Genomic DNA, 18,707 nt, shown 5'->3' with positions numbered 1-18,707 from the left:
CCCTCCTGCCCCGGGGGGCACCTGGCAGGAGTCCACGCCGCCGCTAAGGAAGCCCACGCACATCATGCGCGGCGTGATCTGCTGCGGCAGGAGGTTCTCGCAGGTGGTCTGGTTGATGACGCGGATCTCACCCTTCTGCAGGATCAGCGCGCCAGTGCCTGGGGAGAGGGCAGGACGGGGCTGGGAGCCGGGCTGCCTCGGGGACGGCGTCATTCGAGACGCTCCCCACGGGGCATTGGACTAGCAAAGCTCTGGAACAGCCCAAATGCCCGGGGCTGACAAACGGGTAATCCGCGTCTACTCAGTGGGCTGTGGCAATAGCAGCCACCTAGAGAAAGTAGGCGCATGCTGAGATCTGCCGGGCGAGTTGAGAGGGAACAGACGCGTGGCAAGCAGGGGTGAGGGAACAACAAGCAGAGAGGCGGAGGGAAGGCGCTGCAAATGCCCCCGGGCTTCTGTGAGGGCGTTAGAGCTGTAAGTCCTGTTCGTTTTCTTTCCTCTCCAAAGACTACAAATGTTCAGCATATGCTATAGAGTGGATTTTTTCAATCTAGCATTTGCCAACTAATGGCCTGCTTCCCTTCATACCCGCCCCCTCACGTGCCTTAAGCACCATTGGGCTTAAGGTGTTCCTATCTTCATTATGTGGATGCACAAACAGGATCAGAGTTTAAGCAACTCGCTCAACGTCACTCAGGTAATTAGGGGCAAAGCCAGCCTTCAATCCTGAGCCTGGGCTGCAAATCCCATGCCCCTTTTACTAAAGGCCTCCTTTCCGCCCTGGACAGCCTCATTCTGCCAGGCAGGGGGAGACTGGACACGCAGACGCAACACGGCCTTGGAGGAAGGCCCCAGGCCCTCTGCGGAGCTCTGGGTCAGCCCGAAACTTACCTCCATACTGGGTGTGTCCCCAGCCCGTGACCCAGATGGCCTTGCCGGCAGGGAAGACATGAGAGGCGTCCGGCAGGCAGATGGGCCGCACCATGGAGCTGTACTCCACCGGTTTCTCCAGCTCCAGCAGCGCGATGTCATAGTCGAAGGTGAAGTCGTTGAAGGAGGGGTGGGAGATGATGCGCTTCAGCCGGCGCTCCTGCACCCCGGGGGCGCTGCGCTGGCTCTGGTCGTGCAAGCCCAGGAAGGCCGTCCACTGCGTGGGGTCCGAGTACCTGGGAGGGAGAGCCGCTATGAGACTGCGCAATCACTTGGGCCTGTGCACACGGCCCCGCAGCCCCGCGCCTTCCCAGAGGATTCCGCATGGATGAGGCACAGCTGCGGCTGAGAGAAGACGACGGGGCCGGCTCTTACTTGGTCTTGACCCTAAGCTAGAAACTACTAAGTGCCTCCCGCTGCAGTAGGAAATCCCTCTTGAACTCTTTACCCCCCTCCTTGAATACATTTTTAATCTGATGACCAAAAATTAGTTATCTTATGAACCTGATCTTTCGCAGGAGGAATAACAGACAAATCAATCCAAATAATTTATTTTATTTTATTTTATTTATATTTATTTTTTGAGACGGAGTCTCACTCTGTCACCCAGACTGGAGTGCAGTGGCATGATCTCGGCTCACTGCAATCTCCACCTCCCGAGTTCAAGCGATTATCCTGCCTCAGCCTCTTGAGTAGCTGGGATTACAAGTGCGCACCACCACGCCCAGCTAATTTTTGTATTTTTAGTAGAGATGGGGGTTTCACCATGTTGGTCAGGCTGGTCTCGAACTCCTGACCTTGTGATCTGCCCGCCTCGGCCTCCCAAAGTGCTGGGATTACAGGCGTGAGCCACCACGCCTGGCCCAAATAAATTTTTAATGCAGTGCTATATAACCTAAGACCAAAATGAATTGAAAAATGTGTTGTATCTACTAAGTTTGTTGCTGGCTATGGAATAGGTTTAGTGATTCAGAAGCTGTTCCACGTGCACTGCAGAGCCGGAGCCCACCCCACTGGGGGGAAAAGGAGGCACAGATGTGGAATGAGATCAGAGGTATCAGGAAAGGCTCATGATTTTAGTTTATTTTATTATTATTTTTTGAGATGGAGTCTCACTCTGTCACCCAGGCTGGAGTAAAGAGGTGTGATCTCAGTTCACTGTAACCTGCACCTCCCAGGTTCAAGTGATTCTCCTGCCTCAGCCTCCCGAGTAGCTGGGATTACAGGCATGCACAGCCACGCCTGGCTAATTTTTGTATTTTTAGTGGAAATGGGGTTTCGCCACGTTGGCCAAGCTGGTCTCAAACTCCTGACCTCAAACGACCAGCCCATCTTGGCTTCCCAAAGTGCTGGAATTACAGGCATAAACCACCGTGCCCGCCGGCTCACGATTCTTAAAAACTGGCCTAAAACCAATGCTGTCTCCAGCAGCACCCAGAACTTAGTGTCTAAATATCCTTCTCTATTGAAAGGAACCAGGGCTCCTTGGAAAAACGGCTGATTTCAGATCCGGGGCTTAATGGAAAGCATAAAGCAAACCTGGAACATTTTGTTTCTGCAGGAAGCAATTGAGCACTCAAACACCAATGTGGCCTGACAAAGCTGGCTAAAGTTAGAACAATAAGAACCCCGAAATAAATGGTGACAGGGTGACACTACTACACAGGCAGAATAATAAAAAAGGGTGGGGGTAATCCATCAGTCCACTCTGAGTCTAAAAAGTAATTTCAAAAGAATTTATAAAGGGAAGCTATTCTTTACAGAGAAAAAGCAGCCCCTGGCCGGGCGTGGTGGCTCACTCCCATAATCCAAGCACTTTGGGAGGCCGAGGTGGGTGGATCACCTGAGGTCAGGAGTTCGAGACCAGCCTGGCCAGCATGGTGAAACGCCACCTCTACCAAAAACACAAAAATTAGCCAGGCGTGGTGGCGGGTGCCTATAATCCCAGCTACTCGGGAGGCTGAGGCAGGAGAATTGCTTGAACCCAGGAGGCAGAGGTTGCAGTGAACCAAGATCGCACCACTTAACTCCAGCCTGGGGAACAGAGTGAGACCCCACCTCAAAAAAAAGCAAAAAAAAAAAAAAAAAAAAAGAAGAAGAAGAGAAAGAAAGAGCGAGCAGCCCCTAAATGCTGAAGAAACGGTACAATAAGGAACCACATTCGCACCTGCCACAGTAATAATCAACACATGTGAGAATCACCAACGGACGCTGAGACGCCGGGGAAAATAGGGCTGGAGAACGAGACACTCACGCTGATTCAAAGAATCACCTGCGATGTATTCACCATGTAGTCCCCAAGGGGGAAGCCCCTTTATGATGGCGAAACCTGTTGGGCGGCCGAGCCAGGTGCTCAGGCTCCTCTCCCGACCAGCCCCCTTCACGGGGGATCCTGCTGTCCCCGAGAAGGCTACAGCACCGCCCATGCGCTGCTTCCTAACTCAGCAATGAAAACACAGTCGGGAAAACCCAAATTGAGAGGCATCCTGTAAGATAACTGTCCTGAACTTTTCAAAAATGTCAATGCCATAAAAAAACAAAACAAAACAAAAACGTATAGAGAAACTGTTCTTGATTAAAATGAGATTAAAGAAACCTAATGACTAAATACAAGGCATGACCCTTGACTGCACCCTAGGACTTTTTTTAAAAAGCTCCGAAGAAGGCCAGGCATGGTGGCTCACGCCTGTAATCCCAGCACTTTGGGAGCCCCAGGCGAGAGGATCACAAGGTTGGGAGTTTGAGACCAGCCTGGCCAACGTGATGAAACCCCGTCTCTACTAAAAATACAAAAATTAGCCAGGCGTGGTGGCAGGTGCCTGTAATCCCAGCTACTCAGGAGACTGAGGCAAGAGAATCACCTGAACCTGGGAGGTGGAGGTTGCAGTGAGCTTAGATTGCGCCACTGCACTCCACACTAGGCGATAGAGTGCGTCTCAAAAAAAAAAACCTCTAAAGAAGAACACGATGGGCATGATTGGAGGACATTTATGACGCGTACGTCAGCTCGCAGCACAAAGCAATGCCACCATTTCCCAGTGTGGGACAGCGTCCTTGTTCTTGGAGACACAGGCCGAGGCACCTGGTGGGAAGCCTCACAATGGCTGCCCCCAGGTGGGAAATGGTTCTGAAAAATACATGCGGTGCAAACAGGGAGAAAGCAAACGTGATTAACTCAATCACTGAATGTAGATCAAAGGTACAAGAGTGTTCACTGTACAGCCGGGTGCGGTGGCTCACGCCTGTAATCCCAGCACTTTGGGAGGCCGAGGCGGAGCGATCACGAGGTCACGAATTCAAGACCAGCCTGGCCAGCATGGTGAAACCCCCGTCTCCACTAAAAATACAAAAATTTAGCCGGGCGTGGTGGCGCACACCTGTAGTCCCAGCTACTCCGGAGGCTGAGGCAGGAGAATTGCTTGAAGCCAGGAGGCAGAGGTTGCAGTGAGCTGAGATCATGCTGCTGCACTCCAGCCTGGAGACAGCGAGACGGTCTCAAAAAAAAAAAAAAAAAGTGTTCACTGTACTAGTCCTTTTTTTCATTCATTGTATTTACAACATTTTTGTAGGTTTGAAAAGTTTCAAAATAAAACATTGGAAAAATACGTATTTAAAATAGAAAATGCGCATGACAAGAGAAAGGCATGAAGACTCGCTTCATTTTCCCTCACCTCTCAGGAAAGTCAAAAGGTTACTGAACCGCCCAGCCAGGGCACCTCCCTGACCCCGGAGCACTAAACCGAGCCTCTGCCTCCACATCTCTCCCCGTGCCCGCCCGAGCCCTGGTTCACTCTCACTGCCCCGGCGTCCATCACCTTCTGGCCTTCTTTTTTTTTTTTTTTGAGATGGAGTCTTACACTGTTGCCCAGGCTGGAGCGTAGTGGCATGATCTTGGCTCACCACAACCTCTGCCTCCCAGGCTCAAGCGATCCTCCCGCCTCAGCCGCCGCCAAGTAGCTGGGAGTGCAGGTGCATGCCACCATGCTCGGCTAATTTTTGTATTTTTAGTAGAAATGGGGTTTCACCATGTTAGTCAGGCTGGTCTCGAACTCCTGACCTCAGGTGATCCCCCTGCTTCGGCTTCCCAAAGTGCTGGGATTACAGGCATAAGCCACCATGCCAGGCCCCCTTCTGGCCTTTCTTACAGCCACCTCCCCATGGAATCGCACGCCTAGGCCAAAGCTCAGTTTTCCAACCTGGGCTGTGCCCAATCTCGCCTCACTGTAATCTGTTGCCACCAGAAAATGACTTCCTAAAAGCTGCTTTTGTGAGATCCTTTTCGTCCCATTCTACAGCCTAAAAGGATTCCCAAGAGTTGCCAGATGAGGTCTTGTGACCCACCCAGGCCTTCTGCATTCACCGTTAATCGACCTGACCTTTCTAGAGGTTTCCCACCCTGCTCACATCCAGCCATGGACTCAGCCCCCATCAACTCATTCACTCAACAATCCCTGGGCATCTGTGATTCAATCTATGACCCAGCCTTCAGGTTCACAGTGTACATGGGGAGAGATAGGAAAACCACCAATTACAGCGTGACAAGAAGGTCCCACAGAGGACTAGGTAGAAAGCTGTGGAAGAGGAGGGGCTGGGAGGCCGGAAACGAAGTGAGTTATGAACCAAGCCTCGAGATCATATAGGCCTGGCCACCTACGGCCTGAAGGGGTGGAAAATGCCACATGTTTAAAGAGAACAAAGGTGGCCGGGCGCAGTGGCTCACACCTGTAATCCCAGCACTTTGGGAGGCCAAGGCAGGCAGATCACCTGCGGTCAGGAGTTCAAGACCAGCCTGGCTAACATGGTGAAACCCCGTTTCTACTAAAAGTACAAAAAATTAGCTGGGCGTGGTGGCGCATGCCTGTAATCCCAGCTACTTGGGAGGGTGAGGCAGGAGAATCGCTTGAACCCGGGAGGCGGAGGTTGCAGTGAGCTGAGATTGCGCCATTGCACTCCAGCTTGGGCAACAAAAGTGAAACTCGGTCTCAAAAAAAATAAGAGAGAGAGCAAAGGCACGTTCAGGAAGCCCTCACACTGAGCATGGGGAAGGCATGAGGACTGCACTGGAGACTGAGGCTGGACGGAAGGGCAGGGGCCAGATAACGTGGCCGTGTCGGTCATGAAGGAGTTTCTGCTTTATACTGCAAGCCGCGGCAGGCATTGAAGCAAGAGATTGGGGTGACCAGATTTTGGGAAGACCACTCTGGGCTCGAGTGGTGCAGACCAGAGTCCTGAGAGGGAAGGAAGTAGATGGGGAGGGTGCTGCAGCTGCCCAGGCTACAGTGAGCTAGGACGAGCGAGGTGGTGGCAGTGCAAATAGAAGAGAGTAGAGAGGTTTCAGGAACACCCAGGAGGCGAGCATGTAGCTGAAAGGGTCTCATGGGACCGGGGAGAGGGGAGAGCCATCCTTGTCCCTCTGGCTCAATTCCCCGTGACCCCAACACTCAGCATGGACACCCCCATCCAGCTCTTTGCCCTGTGCCTGCAGGTTTCCACCTCCCTCCTCCAAGCCCGGCCTGTTCACCTGGCGACCTCGGCTCAAGACCCCGCTTTCATGAAGCCCTGTCTGCAAACCCAGCCAATCGGTAAGTCCGACAGTATTTGATTCTATCAGCAGACTCAGCCTCTAATGTTTAAGGCACGCACGTCTACCAGCAGCTGAGAGACTGGTTGTGAAGATGCAGCCACTGCTATCCCCCATGGTGACCCTCGGGGCTGGAGTGCAGGTGGGAATTGCTAGTGCTCAGGTGGAACTTCTCATGTCCCAAGCACTCTTCTCGATGCTGACACAGTAAGTTGTTTTATCCCTGAAACAGCCCTGCGAGGTAGGGTCACCCTTTTTAAGATGAGGACTCAGGCACAGAGAGGGCAACTTGCCAAAGATCATATAGCTAATACGCTGTACGCCACAGTTGGAACCTAGGCAGCCTGTGCATTTAACTGCGACACGATGCTGCCTCCCGGCAGTGCGCGATGAATGCATGATGACTTAGCCATGTGCTCAGGGCCCCTTGACACCAGGCCCCTGCACACCTCACACCTCCCTGCCTCTGCACACGACACTCCCTTTGTCTGGAAGGTCTGAGCCACCTGGTCCAGCTGACAAACACCCTCGCCTTCAACCCTCAGTTCAGACACCCATGTTGAGTGTTCCCAACAGTCACCCTCCCCAGTCCCTCAGGCATATGGGTTTAGAATTCTAAAGTCCACATGCTGGGCCCGAGGGAGCCTGGACACAGCCCTGGCACAGCACTTACTGCACATGTGTGTCATGTCTTGTCCCTACCCTTACAAGTGTGTGACCCACAATCTGCAGGGACCAAGTCCTATTCATGTTGGTCTCTCTAGTGTCAATAGCCACGGGTGTTGAATATTAATTGCACTACTCGTTGGCAGAAGCATGACTATGATCAACACAGGATGAAGGAGAAGGAAATGAGAAAGAAAGCAATGAAGCAAAGGAAAAGAGGAAGCAGTGCAGGACGGCAGGGGAGTTCTTAGTATGCACCCAGCCATTTCCTAGCTCCACCTGCTGACGGGGCCTGGACATGACACCATGGTGACAATGAACACACTTAGCAACTGGACCTTGGTCTCTAAATACCATCCCCAATAAAAGACTCCTTGGAGAAATGTCTGGTCCTAGGGCTGGGCTGGGGAAACACAAAATGAACCTATTGTACCTGGTAGTGCCAGAAAGCAAGGACATGGCTCAAAAAAGGAAAGAATGGGGCATGTCAAAGAGGCACAGAAGCCAACCTCAAAGAGAAGTGGTCGGGCCAGGCACAGTAGCTCACATCTGTAATGCCAGCACTTTGGGAGGCCAAGATGGGAGGATCACTTCAGCCTAGGAGTTGGAGGCCAGGCTTAGCAACTTAGTAAGCCTCTGTCTCTACAAAAATTTTAAACTAGCTGGGCATGGTGGCATGTGCCTGTAGTCCCAGCTACTCGGGAGGCTGAGGCAGGAGGACTGCTCAAGCCCAGGAGTTCGAGACTGCAGCAAGCTATGATTTGCATCACTGAACTTCAGCCTGGGTGACACAGTGAGACTCTGACTCTCTCTCTCTCACACACACACACACACACACACGAAATTCTTAAATAAGCTCCCATTACTCTAAAAAAAAAAAGATCATTTCTGCTATGGGTGGAGTTGAGTGTGACAAAATGAGACAAGGGACAGCCTCAGGCTGGACAAAGCCACATGTCAAGCACCCAGCGAAGCTGGGGACCAAGGAACTGGGTCCACTCCCCACAGGCTCTTGCTGTCCGCCTCCATCACCCAAGCCCTGGGCATGGGTCTGAGTGCACTCCTTCTGTGCCGCAGGCCTCCCTCCAGCTGTGGGCCCATCTCTCCTCCCTGCAAAGGGCAGCTGAGGGCTTGAGTCGCCTGCTCCTGGAGCTGCCTACCGTGGAAAAGCATGCAGCCAGCAGAAAGCGCATTCCCTTCTCCTGAGGTTGGATTGTCCTGGAAGGCCCACGCCCCTGCGCCTGCCTCTTCAGAGCAAGCCAGGCCCTAACACTCCTTCCTTCAGCCAATGGCCAGACGCCCAGAGAGGCCGGGAGCTAAGACACAAATAGCACAGCCCGGTATTGTGCCCCTGTTCCTGGGATGCCCACGTGACCCTTCCAGGCCTCTCATCTGCCTGTGTGTCTGAGGCCATGACGTGCTGAGCACCTACTATGTGCCAGGCACAGTGCAAAGTGTCGCAAGCACAGCATTGTATTTAATTCTCACAACTCTAAGAGTGGGAACTGATACTGTCACCATCATCAGTGAAGAACCCAAAGCCTAGGAAGTTTGAATAACCTGCCCAGGGCCACCGGCAAGCCAGAGCTGGAGCAGGAATCCAAAGCTCATGTTGGCCAATCCCAGGAGCTGCACGGTGCAGACTCGCCGGAGACCACACCTGTGCTGAAGTCTGGCTCTGCCACTTAACAGCTGTGCCACCCCAAGCAAACGTCCCTACTTCTCTGAACCTTATTTTCTGTAGTGAGGATACAATCGACCTGCCTAACTTGCTAGGGGGTTTTAGGAGAGGCACAGAGACAGCACTTGGCTGCAAGTGGGGCACCGAATACAGTGAGTTTTTATTATTACTGTTATTTAGCTCCATCCTGGGATATCTGCTCATTTGGTTTGGATGCTTGTCCCTTCCAAATCTCATGTTGAAATGGGATCCCCAGTGTTGGAGGTGGGGCGTGGTGGGAGGTGTTTTCGTCACGGATCCCTCTTGACTGTTTTGGTGCCTCCCCCCATGGTGATGGGTGAGTTCTGAGCTCACACGAGGCTGGCTGCTTAAGAGTCTGGGACGTCCTCCTGCTCTCTCTTGCTCCCGCCCTCGCCACGTGATGTGCCTCCTCCCCCTTCACTTTCTGCCATGGATGGAAGCTCCCTGAGGCCCTCACCAGAAGCAGAGGCTGGCGCCACGCTTCCTATACAGCCTGCAGAACCATGGGCCAAATAAACCTCTTTTCTTTATAAATGATCCAGTCTCAGGTATTTCTTTAGAGCAACTCAAGAACGGACTAACACATGTGGCCACCCCTCCAATGCCCTGACTCGGTGCCAACCTATCCTGGCATGACTCCCAGATGCAAAGGGCCAGCAAGGAGGCTCCCTGCTGCCCACCCAGAGACCCACCTGAATCCTCTGTCATCGATGTAGCAGTGCGCGGCGGAGACCAGCCAGCTGGGAGAGATGAGGGAAGCACCGCAGATGTGGCCCTGGCCCAGAGCGTGGAGGCTCACTTGCCAGGGCCACTCGCCCTCATCCGCATCCACGCCCCCGACAACACGAGCCTGTCTCGTGAAGGACCGCAGCCCACAGTCTGCAGAGGGGGCAGAGAACCAGAGGACAGCAAGTCGAGGTGGGGACATTGAACCCCAAGGGGACACGCAGTGGGTGCCAGGAGACCCTGTGTGGGGAAGCCAGCTTTTGGCGTGCACAGCACTGCTGGCGTGGCCAGGGCGTGAGGGACCCCCCAAAACTATCTTTGAGCTTCACAGACTCCCTTCCGCCATGCCCCTCCTTCTCCCCGCACCCAAATTCAAACCCTCATCTTCCCACCTCCCCCTCCCTCACAAATGCAGCGAGGGCCTCCGGAGGCCGGCTGGTCAGCTTCACTTTGATTTGGGTGTCATCTGCCTGATTTGATATCATTTGGGACATCACAAGGGAGGGGGCGGCATGGAGCAGGGAGAAGCATCTTTGAATGCCGAAGGGCACAGCTCTCAGAGGGACGAATGAACCGCTGATGTGAGGTCACAGAACAGCTGTAGCTGTGCTCAAATCTAACCTGTGGCCAGCCAAGGCCTCTGAAACACGGAGACTGCAAATTAAAGTATGGGCGGGCAAGGGTGACACCCCGCCTTGGGCTTGGGTGAGCTGGGCCACTCTTCTCCAGACTACTCCCCCACAGCTGTGTCTACATAGCAGGGGCCAGCGACGCACTGCAGCCACGACCTCGCCATGCTACAGAGGTGCTGAGATGCTGGCTGTACGGGCCTTTCTCCAAGACCAGAGCCAGCCCGTGGGGTGGTGCCTTCATGCCAACTGGCAAGGCTACCCTTTCCTCCAGGAGACACACCCTCTCACCCAAGCACAGAGCTGCTAAGTGAGGTGCTGGCAGGATTGCACCCTCTGGTGGGCACTTCACACAGTGAACGACCTGCACAACCGTACGGGGATACCCTGCTCACCACAGTTCTTCTCATCTGAGCCGTCGCTACAGTCCTCCTTCCCGTCACACTCAGGGTTGCCCTTACTCAAGCAGAGCCCGTTGAGGCAGCGGTAGGTGTGTTTGGTACAAGTGACAACGTTCACTGTTGAAGGAGGAGGACACGGGGAGGGGATCAATTCCTCTACAGCATCCAACCAGAAGCCAGAAACCACCAATGGCACCTCAATGGCCCCTGCACCTTATTCCCTCACCCAGGCCTGCCCACCCCTGCCCACTGGCCTCCCAGCCCTGCTACACGTTCTCCACCTTCCAGAAAATTCTCCCCCAACCAGAGCCCTTTCTCATCACACTTAACACCCAGGTGGTTTGTGTTCATTAAACTCGGGGCATCCTGCTTGTGGGTGTGCTCAGGGCAGTCTTCTCCAGGGGCGGGGCCTCCCCAGCAGGAACGTGGGTGGGGACGGGCCTCACCCTTGGCACAGGAGGCCTCGTCGGACCCGTCCCCACAGTCATCCTTCCCATCACACTGCTGGCTTTTCGAGAGGCACTTCCCACTGGAACACTTGAAGGTCTGGGCCGGACAACCTGGAGAGGCACCGGGACTCAGCAGGAGCCACCGTGAGTCGCCCTGCCCACCTGCCCGCCCAGGCGGCCCCTCCGCAGCACTCACTGCACCCCTGCTCGTCGCTGTTGTCTCCGCAGTCGTTCACACTGTCGCAGACCCAGAAGAGGGGCTTGCAGAACTTGTTCTTGCACGTGAACTGGTGGGTGGCGTCGCAACCTGGAGCGGGGTAAGGGGGAGTGTCGGCCACGAGGCCCTCATCACTCACTGCTTCCCCAGGATGCCCAGGCCATCAGAGCTACCTGGGGACCGCTTTCCGACCTACAGAGAGGCCCAAGTGGCCCTGCTCCACCAGCTGCCAAGCTGACGTCAGCACTTCCCAGACGCCCCACCACCTGCCCCATAGAGGCCAAAATCTCCATATGGCAGGGTGGGGAGAGGGGCCGGAAGGCCGAGAGCAAAAACTCCCACCACCTCCGGCCTTTCTGCCTCAGCAGTCAGCCAGCAGGGCCATGGGACGCAGGCAGGGTAGGGAAGGAGGGTGGGGGGACCGGGGCTCCCAGCCTGACTCACTGCAGTTGAGCTCATCGCTGTGGTCGGTGCAGTCGGCCCAGCCATCACAGCGCAGCTCCTTCCGGATACACCGCCCCGTGCGGCACGTGAACTGCCCCGGGCACGCTGCGGGCACAGGCAGGCCTGAGGCCTCCAGCACCCACCCACCTCCCTCCACCGGCTCCCAGCTCCCTCCCTCGGGCCAACCTCCCGGCCACAAACACACAGGAGCAGGGCGGGTGCTGTGGCTCAAGGCAGGGATTGCCCAGGCCCACCAAGCTGTGACAAAGGGATTCCTGCACCTGCTGCTAGTGTGGGAAGAGGGCTGGCCACAGACCCCAACCTGGGCTGGCACCTCCCTCCCCACCACTGAGGATCGAAGCCCAGGAAGCGCCAGGTGCCCTGCAGAGGCTGGCTGGTCGCAGGCCCTGCCCTGCCCTGTGTGCTGGGCTGTCTGGTGCCCCTGAGGGCCAGGCCCTGCCTGTGACACTCAGCTGGTCCCCGATGCATGTGATGTGTCCTGTCCAAATGTAGTGCAGCATCGCGCACTTCCTTCACTCTAAACATCTTCAATATTTCAATGTTTCCAAAATCCGGAGGCATCTGACCACTTTGCAGATGACAAAGTTATAAGGAGACCATTGTCACCGCCTCCGCACAGGTAGACTTCAGGCACAGGTTAAGTGTTTAGGTCAAAGGTGTTGGTTCATCCAAGTGTACTTTTGGTGGTGAGCCAGGCCCTTGAATGTTATCTTAAATTTGGATTCCTAAGCATAGTTAAGTGTCTGCCCAAGGTTATTCTATGATGCAGGGTTGAAATAAAAACACATCGTATATGTGGAAGAACCGCTGCACACAGAGCCAACAGTACTTCCTAATGTGTCTCATAATTACGCTATGAATCCTAACGGTGCTAACAGGCCACAGAGGCAAGCACAGATGATCAAAGTCACGGTGAAGGTGGGCCTGAGGGACGGATGGCCGGGGGAGCTCAGATGAGGGGCGTCTCCGGCCGCAGGTACCTCATGCTGGGACTGCAACCCAGAAGGGCACCGTGCGTACCAGCGCTCACGGCCAGCCTGCTTTAATTCATGCATCAAAGGCAGCGTGTTTTCCTCCCAAAGCTACGGGAGGGGTGAGATGCTCTTACTTTCTCCAGCATTTTAGAATCAGCAAAGCAGGACGCTAACGAGATGCAAGGTAGACAGAACATGCGAGGCAGGCCCCCGCCAGCCTCCTCCCAACAATGTTCACTCACGGTCACTCGAGTCATAGGAGAGGTATTCAGCTAAGAACCCAGTGTCGGTGTAGGACTGATCTGAGTGGAAGCGAACTGTGATCTTGTTGCTGTTGCTGGTGACGACGAACTGGGACCTCTCTCCGCAGTACCTGGAGCGGGTGCGGGGCACAAGGTGAGGAGGGACAGCTGGGGGCCAGGGGGCTGGGGGTCTGGTGGGACCCCTCCCCCTGCAGCCTGGGCCCGGCAGCCCCCACACCCCCGGGGACTCACTTCTCCCCGTTGATCTCCACGTAGTCCTTGGGGCAGGTGCCTGTAGGCACGCCGGGCTCCAGCAGGTAGAAGAATTTGAAGCGCACCTTCACATGCTGGTTGTTGGGCACCTGAGGGAAGAGAGGCTGCTGGGAATGTGCGGCTTCCCTCCCTCCTCCCTGAACCTGAGGACGTCAAAGGGAGGCGGCAGCATGGACCAGGGAGAGACGGTACGCCTTCCGTCACCAAGACAGGTTGGAAAGTTCTCCCAGCGTGTTTGTTTGTTTGTTTGTTTGTTTGTTTTTTGAGATGGAGTCTTGCTCTGTCGCCCAGGCTGGAGTGCAGTGGCGCCATCTCGGCTCACCGCAACCTCCGCCTCCCGGGTTCACGCCATTCTCCTGCCTCAGCCTCCCGAGCAGCTGGGACTACAGGCACACGCCACAACACCCAGATAATTTTTTTTGTATTTTTAGTAGAGATAGGGTTTCACCATGTTGGTCAGGCTGGTCTCGAACTCCTGACCTCAGGTGATCTGCCCGCCTCGGCCTCCCAAAGTGCCGGGATTATAGGTGCGAGCCACTACACCCGGCCTCTGTTCTTTTTTTTTTTTTTTTTTTTTTTGAGACGAAGTCTTGCTCTGTCGCCCAGGCTGGAGTACAGTGGCAAGATCTCAGCTCACCACAACCTCCGGCTCCCGAGTTCAAGCTATTTTCCTGCCTCAGTCTCCCGAGCAGCTGGGATTACAGGCGCCCGCCACCACACCCGGCTAATTTTTGTATTTTTAGTAGAGATAGGAGTTCATCATGTTGCCCAGGCTGGTCTCGAACTCCTGACCTTGTGATCCACCCGCCTTGGCCTCCCAAAGTGCTGGGATTACAGGCATGAGCCACTGCACCTGGCCCTCCTGGCATTTTTAAAGAAAGGAAAGGGAGGCAGCTCTGGCTGGGATGGCGTGAGCAGCACGGACAGGCAACTCTCTCGTCTCACACACCTTCTTTGATTTCTTCCTGACGGCACCTCTGAGACCCTCACTTCACCTAGGGACAAGCTGAGGCCCAGGGAGCTTCAGCAACTGCCCAGGTCGTTCCGTCACCTGCCAAGGAGCTAAGATAAGAGTCTGGATCTGCCTGACACTGCAGGAGGACCTGAGCCCACCCTGGGCCCTGAGACACGTGGTCTCTTTGGGTTTGTTTTTGCTGTTTTTTGAGACAGGGTCTCACTGTTGCCCAGGCTGGAGTGCAATGGCACTGTCATAGTTTACTGTAGCCTTAAACTCCTGGGCTTAAGTGATCCTCCCACCTCGGCCTCCTGAGTAGCTGGGACTACAGACGTGCACCACCGTGCCTGGCTAATTTTTGTAATTTTTTGTAGAGATGAGGTCTCACTGTGTTACACAGGCTGGTCTTGAATTCCTGGCCTCAAGTGATCCTCCTGCCTTGGTCTCCCAAAGTGCTGGGATTACAGGTGTGAGTCATCACGTCTGGCTGCCCCTTTGGGGTTGATAAAGGATCTCCTCTTCCCTTTCTTCTGTCTTCCTCATTTGCCATCCACCTCTCTCACACACACACACACACACATGCACACACACATGCACACACATACACATATGCAAACACATGCACACATGCATGCACACATGCACACAGGGAGACATACACATGTGCATATACATGCTCACACACACACGTTCACACACCCCATAGCTCCTACCTCAATGTCCCATGTGCAGTCGATGTTGGGTGGGTAGTGGCCTGGGTAGTAGGGGCTGTTGAATGTCCCCTGGGCTTTACGTAAGCGGCCTCCACAGCCTGAGAGGGAAGGTGGGAGAAAGCAAGAGGATCAGGAACCTGCTTGGCGGATCAGGAACCTGCTTGGCCAAGCAGGCAGGTGAGGGCTCTGCAGCCTGAGGCCTGGAACTGCCTCCTGGATGCCTGGATGCTGCACAGCAAGTGCACAGCCAGGAAAGCCAGGTGCCGGGTGCCAAAGCTTCGGGAGGGCTCCTGACCCAGGTGGTCAGCCAGGTGCCTTTGGCTCAAGCTTCAGCCTCTGCTGCTGACCTAGGCCAGTTCGCCAACCACAGAGTCTAGCCTGTGGCCTCCTAAGCTCAGGTCACCCCCACTAAGGCTTTCCCCTTCTCCGCGGCCCGAGGGCAGTTCCGCCCTGCCTTGCCCTTCCTTACTGCTCATCTTAGGCAGCTGGAAGAAGGTGGCCTCAAAGCCGGGATGCCGCCGCTCAGTGTTGGTTATCAGTGTGACGAGCAGGACGTTCTGGGAGGAGTGGAAGGTCAGGTTGTAGGAGGGAGGGTAGGTGCCACACAACCTGTGGGGGCAGAGGGCGGGCATTAGGAAGAGCAGACAGAACCCAAGCTTCTCACACACCCAAACCAGGCTCCCAGGCAGAGGTGCCTGAGGACCCCGCCCCTAACTCTGGTCCCATCCACAGAGGCCAAGAATGGACTCAAAAAGACCTTCATTCAAGTAAGTCCCTCCCCCACACAATCACTGATGGAAGGAGTTAGTGATAAACAGTTCACCTTTGTTTAAAAAGCAACACCCGGCCAGGTGCGGTGGCTCCCGCCTGTAATCCTAGCACTTTGGGAGGCCGAGGCGGGTGAATCACCTGAGGTCAGGAGTTCAAGACCAGCCTGGCCATCATGGTGAAATCCCGTCTCTACTAAAAATACAAAAATTAGCTGGATGTCATGGTGCACGCCTGTAATACCACCTACTCCGGAGGCTGAGACAAGAGAATCGCTGGAACCTGGGAGGCGGAGGTTGCAGTGAGCTGAGATCGCGCCACTGCACTCCAGCCTGGGCGACAGAGCGAGACTCCATCTCAGAAAAAAAAAAAAAAAAAGAGCAACACCCTAGACACAATACATGCCCACAACAGAGGATTCATTAAATAAACTGTGGGCTCAATCAGAACAACAGCAGTAGTAACAACCAACATTTATTAAGAACATGCCAAGGTCGGGCCTATAATCCCAGCCTGTTGGGAGGTCGAGGCAGGAGAATTGCTGGAGGCCAGGAGTTTCAGACCAGCCTGGGTAACACAGTGACACCTCATCTCCATAATCAAAAAAACTAGCTGGGCATGGTGGCGCTTGCCTGTAGTCCCAGCTCCTCAGGGGCGAGGCCAGAGGATTGCTTGAGCCTCAGGAGTTCAAGGTTACAGTGAGCTATGATTGCGCCACTGCACTCCAGCCTGGGCAACCAGGAGACTCAAAAAAAAAAAAAAAAAGAAGAAGAACATGCCTGGCATGGTTGTCGGTGCTCTTAAATCTATTAACTCATAATCTTCATAACAGCTCTATGAAGTAGATACTATTATCCCTCTCTCAGAGGTGAGGAAACCGAGGCACAGAGATCTTCAGTAACTTGCCCAATATCCCTTGGGTAATAAGTAGCAGGCTTAGAATTTAAACTCAGGCATTCAAGCTCCAGAGTCCACACTGCTCACAACCGTGTCATCCTGATTGTGTCCCCTCCTTCTAAACAATGCAACCTTATAAATACCCTGAGAGACAGGGTGACCGATTTGGAAAGATCATCATAATATACTTCATTTGTTAAAGCCGGTAATGAAACTGAATGCACAGGATAATCCTATTTCTTAACACACACACAGCAAAAAAGGCTGGGAGAATAGACATCAAAAATTTGGCTGGGTGCTGTGGCTCATGCCTGTAATCCCAGCACTTTGGGAGGCCAGGACGGGCAGATTGTCTGAGGTCAGGAGTTCGAGACCAGCCTGACCAACATGGTGAAACCCCAACTCTACTAAAAATACAAAAAAATTAGCTGGGCGTTGCGGTGCATGCCTGTAATCCCAGCTACTCGGGAGGAAGAAGCAGGAGAATCGCTTGAACCCAGGAGGCGGAGGTTGCGGTGAGCCGAGATCTTGCCACTGCACTCCAGCCTGGGTGACAGAGCGAGACTCCATCTCAAAGAAAAAGAATTAACAGTGGTTATTTCTAGGCAGTAAGATGACGAGTGACTTTAGCCTTCTTTTTGCTTGTCCATTTCTTTCTCCCACTGGGACCATGTACTTCTCTGTTGTACGACTAATAAATTAGAGAGATGGAAAAGAAGTCCTGGTTGCAAAGCTGTGGCAGCAGATGGTTCTAGATTGTTCTTTGCCTGAATTTTAGCCCATTATTAATCACGAAACATCCGCCCAGCCCATCTCCACAGACAGCCACAGAAGGCTCTGGCCCAGCGAGTGCAAGAGAGGCGGCTCGTCCACCACGCAGAGCACCTCTGCGCGGTACGCTCCACCCTGACATGGGGTAACCACAGGGACATTAACCACGCCTTTCCGTTTTCTGTAATGCGGGTGCTTTGACATCTGGGGCCCTGCTGACTGTGGAGAGCTGGCCAATGCTTAGAGATAGCAAAGGACTCACCTGCAAGCAAACCTTCCCTATGCAAACCCACCTATGGGGGCCCAGCCCCACCTCCTCCGAAAGGGTCTCACACTCAGGGCCACTATTCTTTGCCCTAACAATCCCAGGCCCAAGTATCAGAGAACTAGGGACAGCTCCTATGCCCCAGAGCTTTCTGTGTAAACCATATAAAGGCTCTTTTTTTTTTTTTTTTTTTTTGAGACAGAGTCTCGCTCTGTTGCCCAGGTTGGAGTGTAGTAGTGCAATCTCGGCTTACTGCAACCTCTGCCTCCCAGCTTCAAGTGATTCTCCCGCCTTGGCCTCCTGAGTAGCTGGGATTACAGGCGCCCGCCACCACACCCAGCTGATTTTTGTATTTTTAGTACAGACGGGGTTTCACCAGGTTGGCTTGACTGGTCTCGAACTCCTGACCTCAAGTGATCCAGCTGCCTTGGCCTCCCAAAGTGCTGGGCTTACAGGCATGAGCCACCATGCCCGGCCCATAATAAAGGCTCTTGCTTACATTTTCCCCTCATTCCTATTACCCCTTGACCAACCTGGTGCTTCCTCGTGTGGCCTGAGGCAGGGTCTTGCTCTGTTGCCCAGGCTGGAGTGCAGTGGTGCAATCAGAGCTCACTGCGGCCTCTACCTCCTGGGCTGGAGATCCTCCTGCATCAGCCTCCTGAGTAGGCATGCACCACCACACGCAGCGAAGCTTTTTATTTTTTAAAAAGGCAGAGTCTTGTTGCCCAAGCTAGTCTCAAACTCCTGGCCTCAAAAGATCCTCCCGCCTCAGCCTCCCAAAGCGCTGAGATTACAGGCATGAGCTACCATGCCCACCAACAAAATTGTCTTTTCAAGGGCGGTCATCTCCTGATCTGTTGGCCTTCATATACCTGAATAATAAAACCTACATTTTACAACCGTGGGCAGTGCCTTCTCTCTGGCAGTTCAGGGGGGGCACACCCTGCACAGGCTGGATTTGGTATCTGGGGACCATAGAGCCTTCCTCTGCTTTGCCAAGGCTGAGAAAAATCACCTCCCAGACTCCACTAGAGCTCCAGCTGAGGATCACACCACACGTGCCTCCTGCTGCCTGGATGTTTA

At 54.1% G+C, this 18,707-nt stretch overlaps 1 protein-coding gene across 1 annotated transcript in view; it reads right to left on the bottom strand.

Moving 5' to 3' along the window:
- The window catches only part of ST14 (ST14 transmembrane serine protease matriptase), a 48,368-nt gene that overhangs the window by 763 nt on the left and 28,898 nt on the right, over positions 1-18,707 (bottom strand). The window contains exons 8-18 of the mRNA XM_055273742.2: positions 15,393-15,532; positions 14,924-15,021; positions 13,235-13,344; positions 12,983-13,113; positions 11,746-11,850; positions 11,281-11,391; positions 11,082-11,195; positions 10,630-10,752; positions 9,572-9,758; positions 892-1,166; positions 22-158 (exon numbers count right to left, since the gene is read on the bottom strand). Of these exons, the coding sequence (XP_055129717.1) occupies positions 22-158; positions 892-1,166; positions 9,572-9,758; positions 10,630-10,752; positions 11,082-11,195; positions 11,281-11,391; positions 11,746-11,850; positions 12,983-13,113; positions 13,235-13,344; positions 14,924-15,021; positions 15,393-15,532 (1,531 nt within the window). The remainder of the gene's footprint in view (positions 1-21; positions 159-891; positions 1,167-9,571; positions 9,759-10,629; positions 10,753-11,081; positions 11,196-11,280; positions 11,392-11,745; positions 11,851-12,982; positions 13,114-13,234; positions 13,345-14,923; positions 15,022-15,392; positions 15,533-18,707) is intronic.

Source organism: Symphalangus syndactylus, chromosome 3 (assembly GCF_028878055.3).
Source record: "Symphalangus syndactylus isolate Jambi chromosome 3, NHGRI_mSymSyn1-v2.1_pri, whole genome shotgun sequence".
Lineage (NCBI taxonomy): Eukaryota > Metazoa > Chordata > Mammalia > Primates > Hylobatidae > Symphalangus > Symphalangus syndactylus.
Note: the sequence above shows the minus strand (reverse complement) of the source record. Positions and strands in the feature narration are given on the sequence as shown.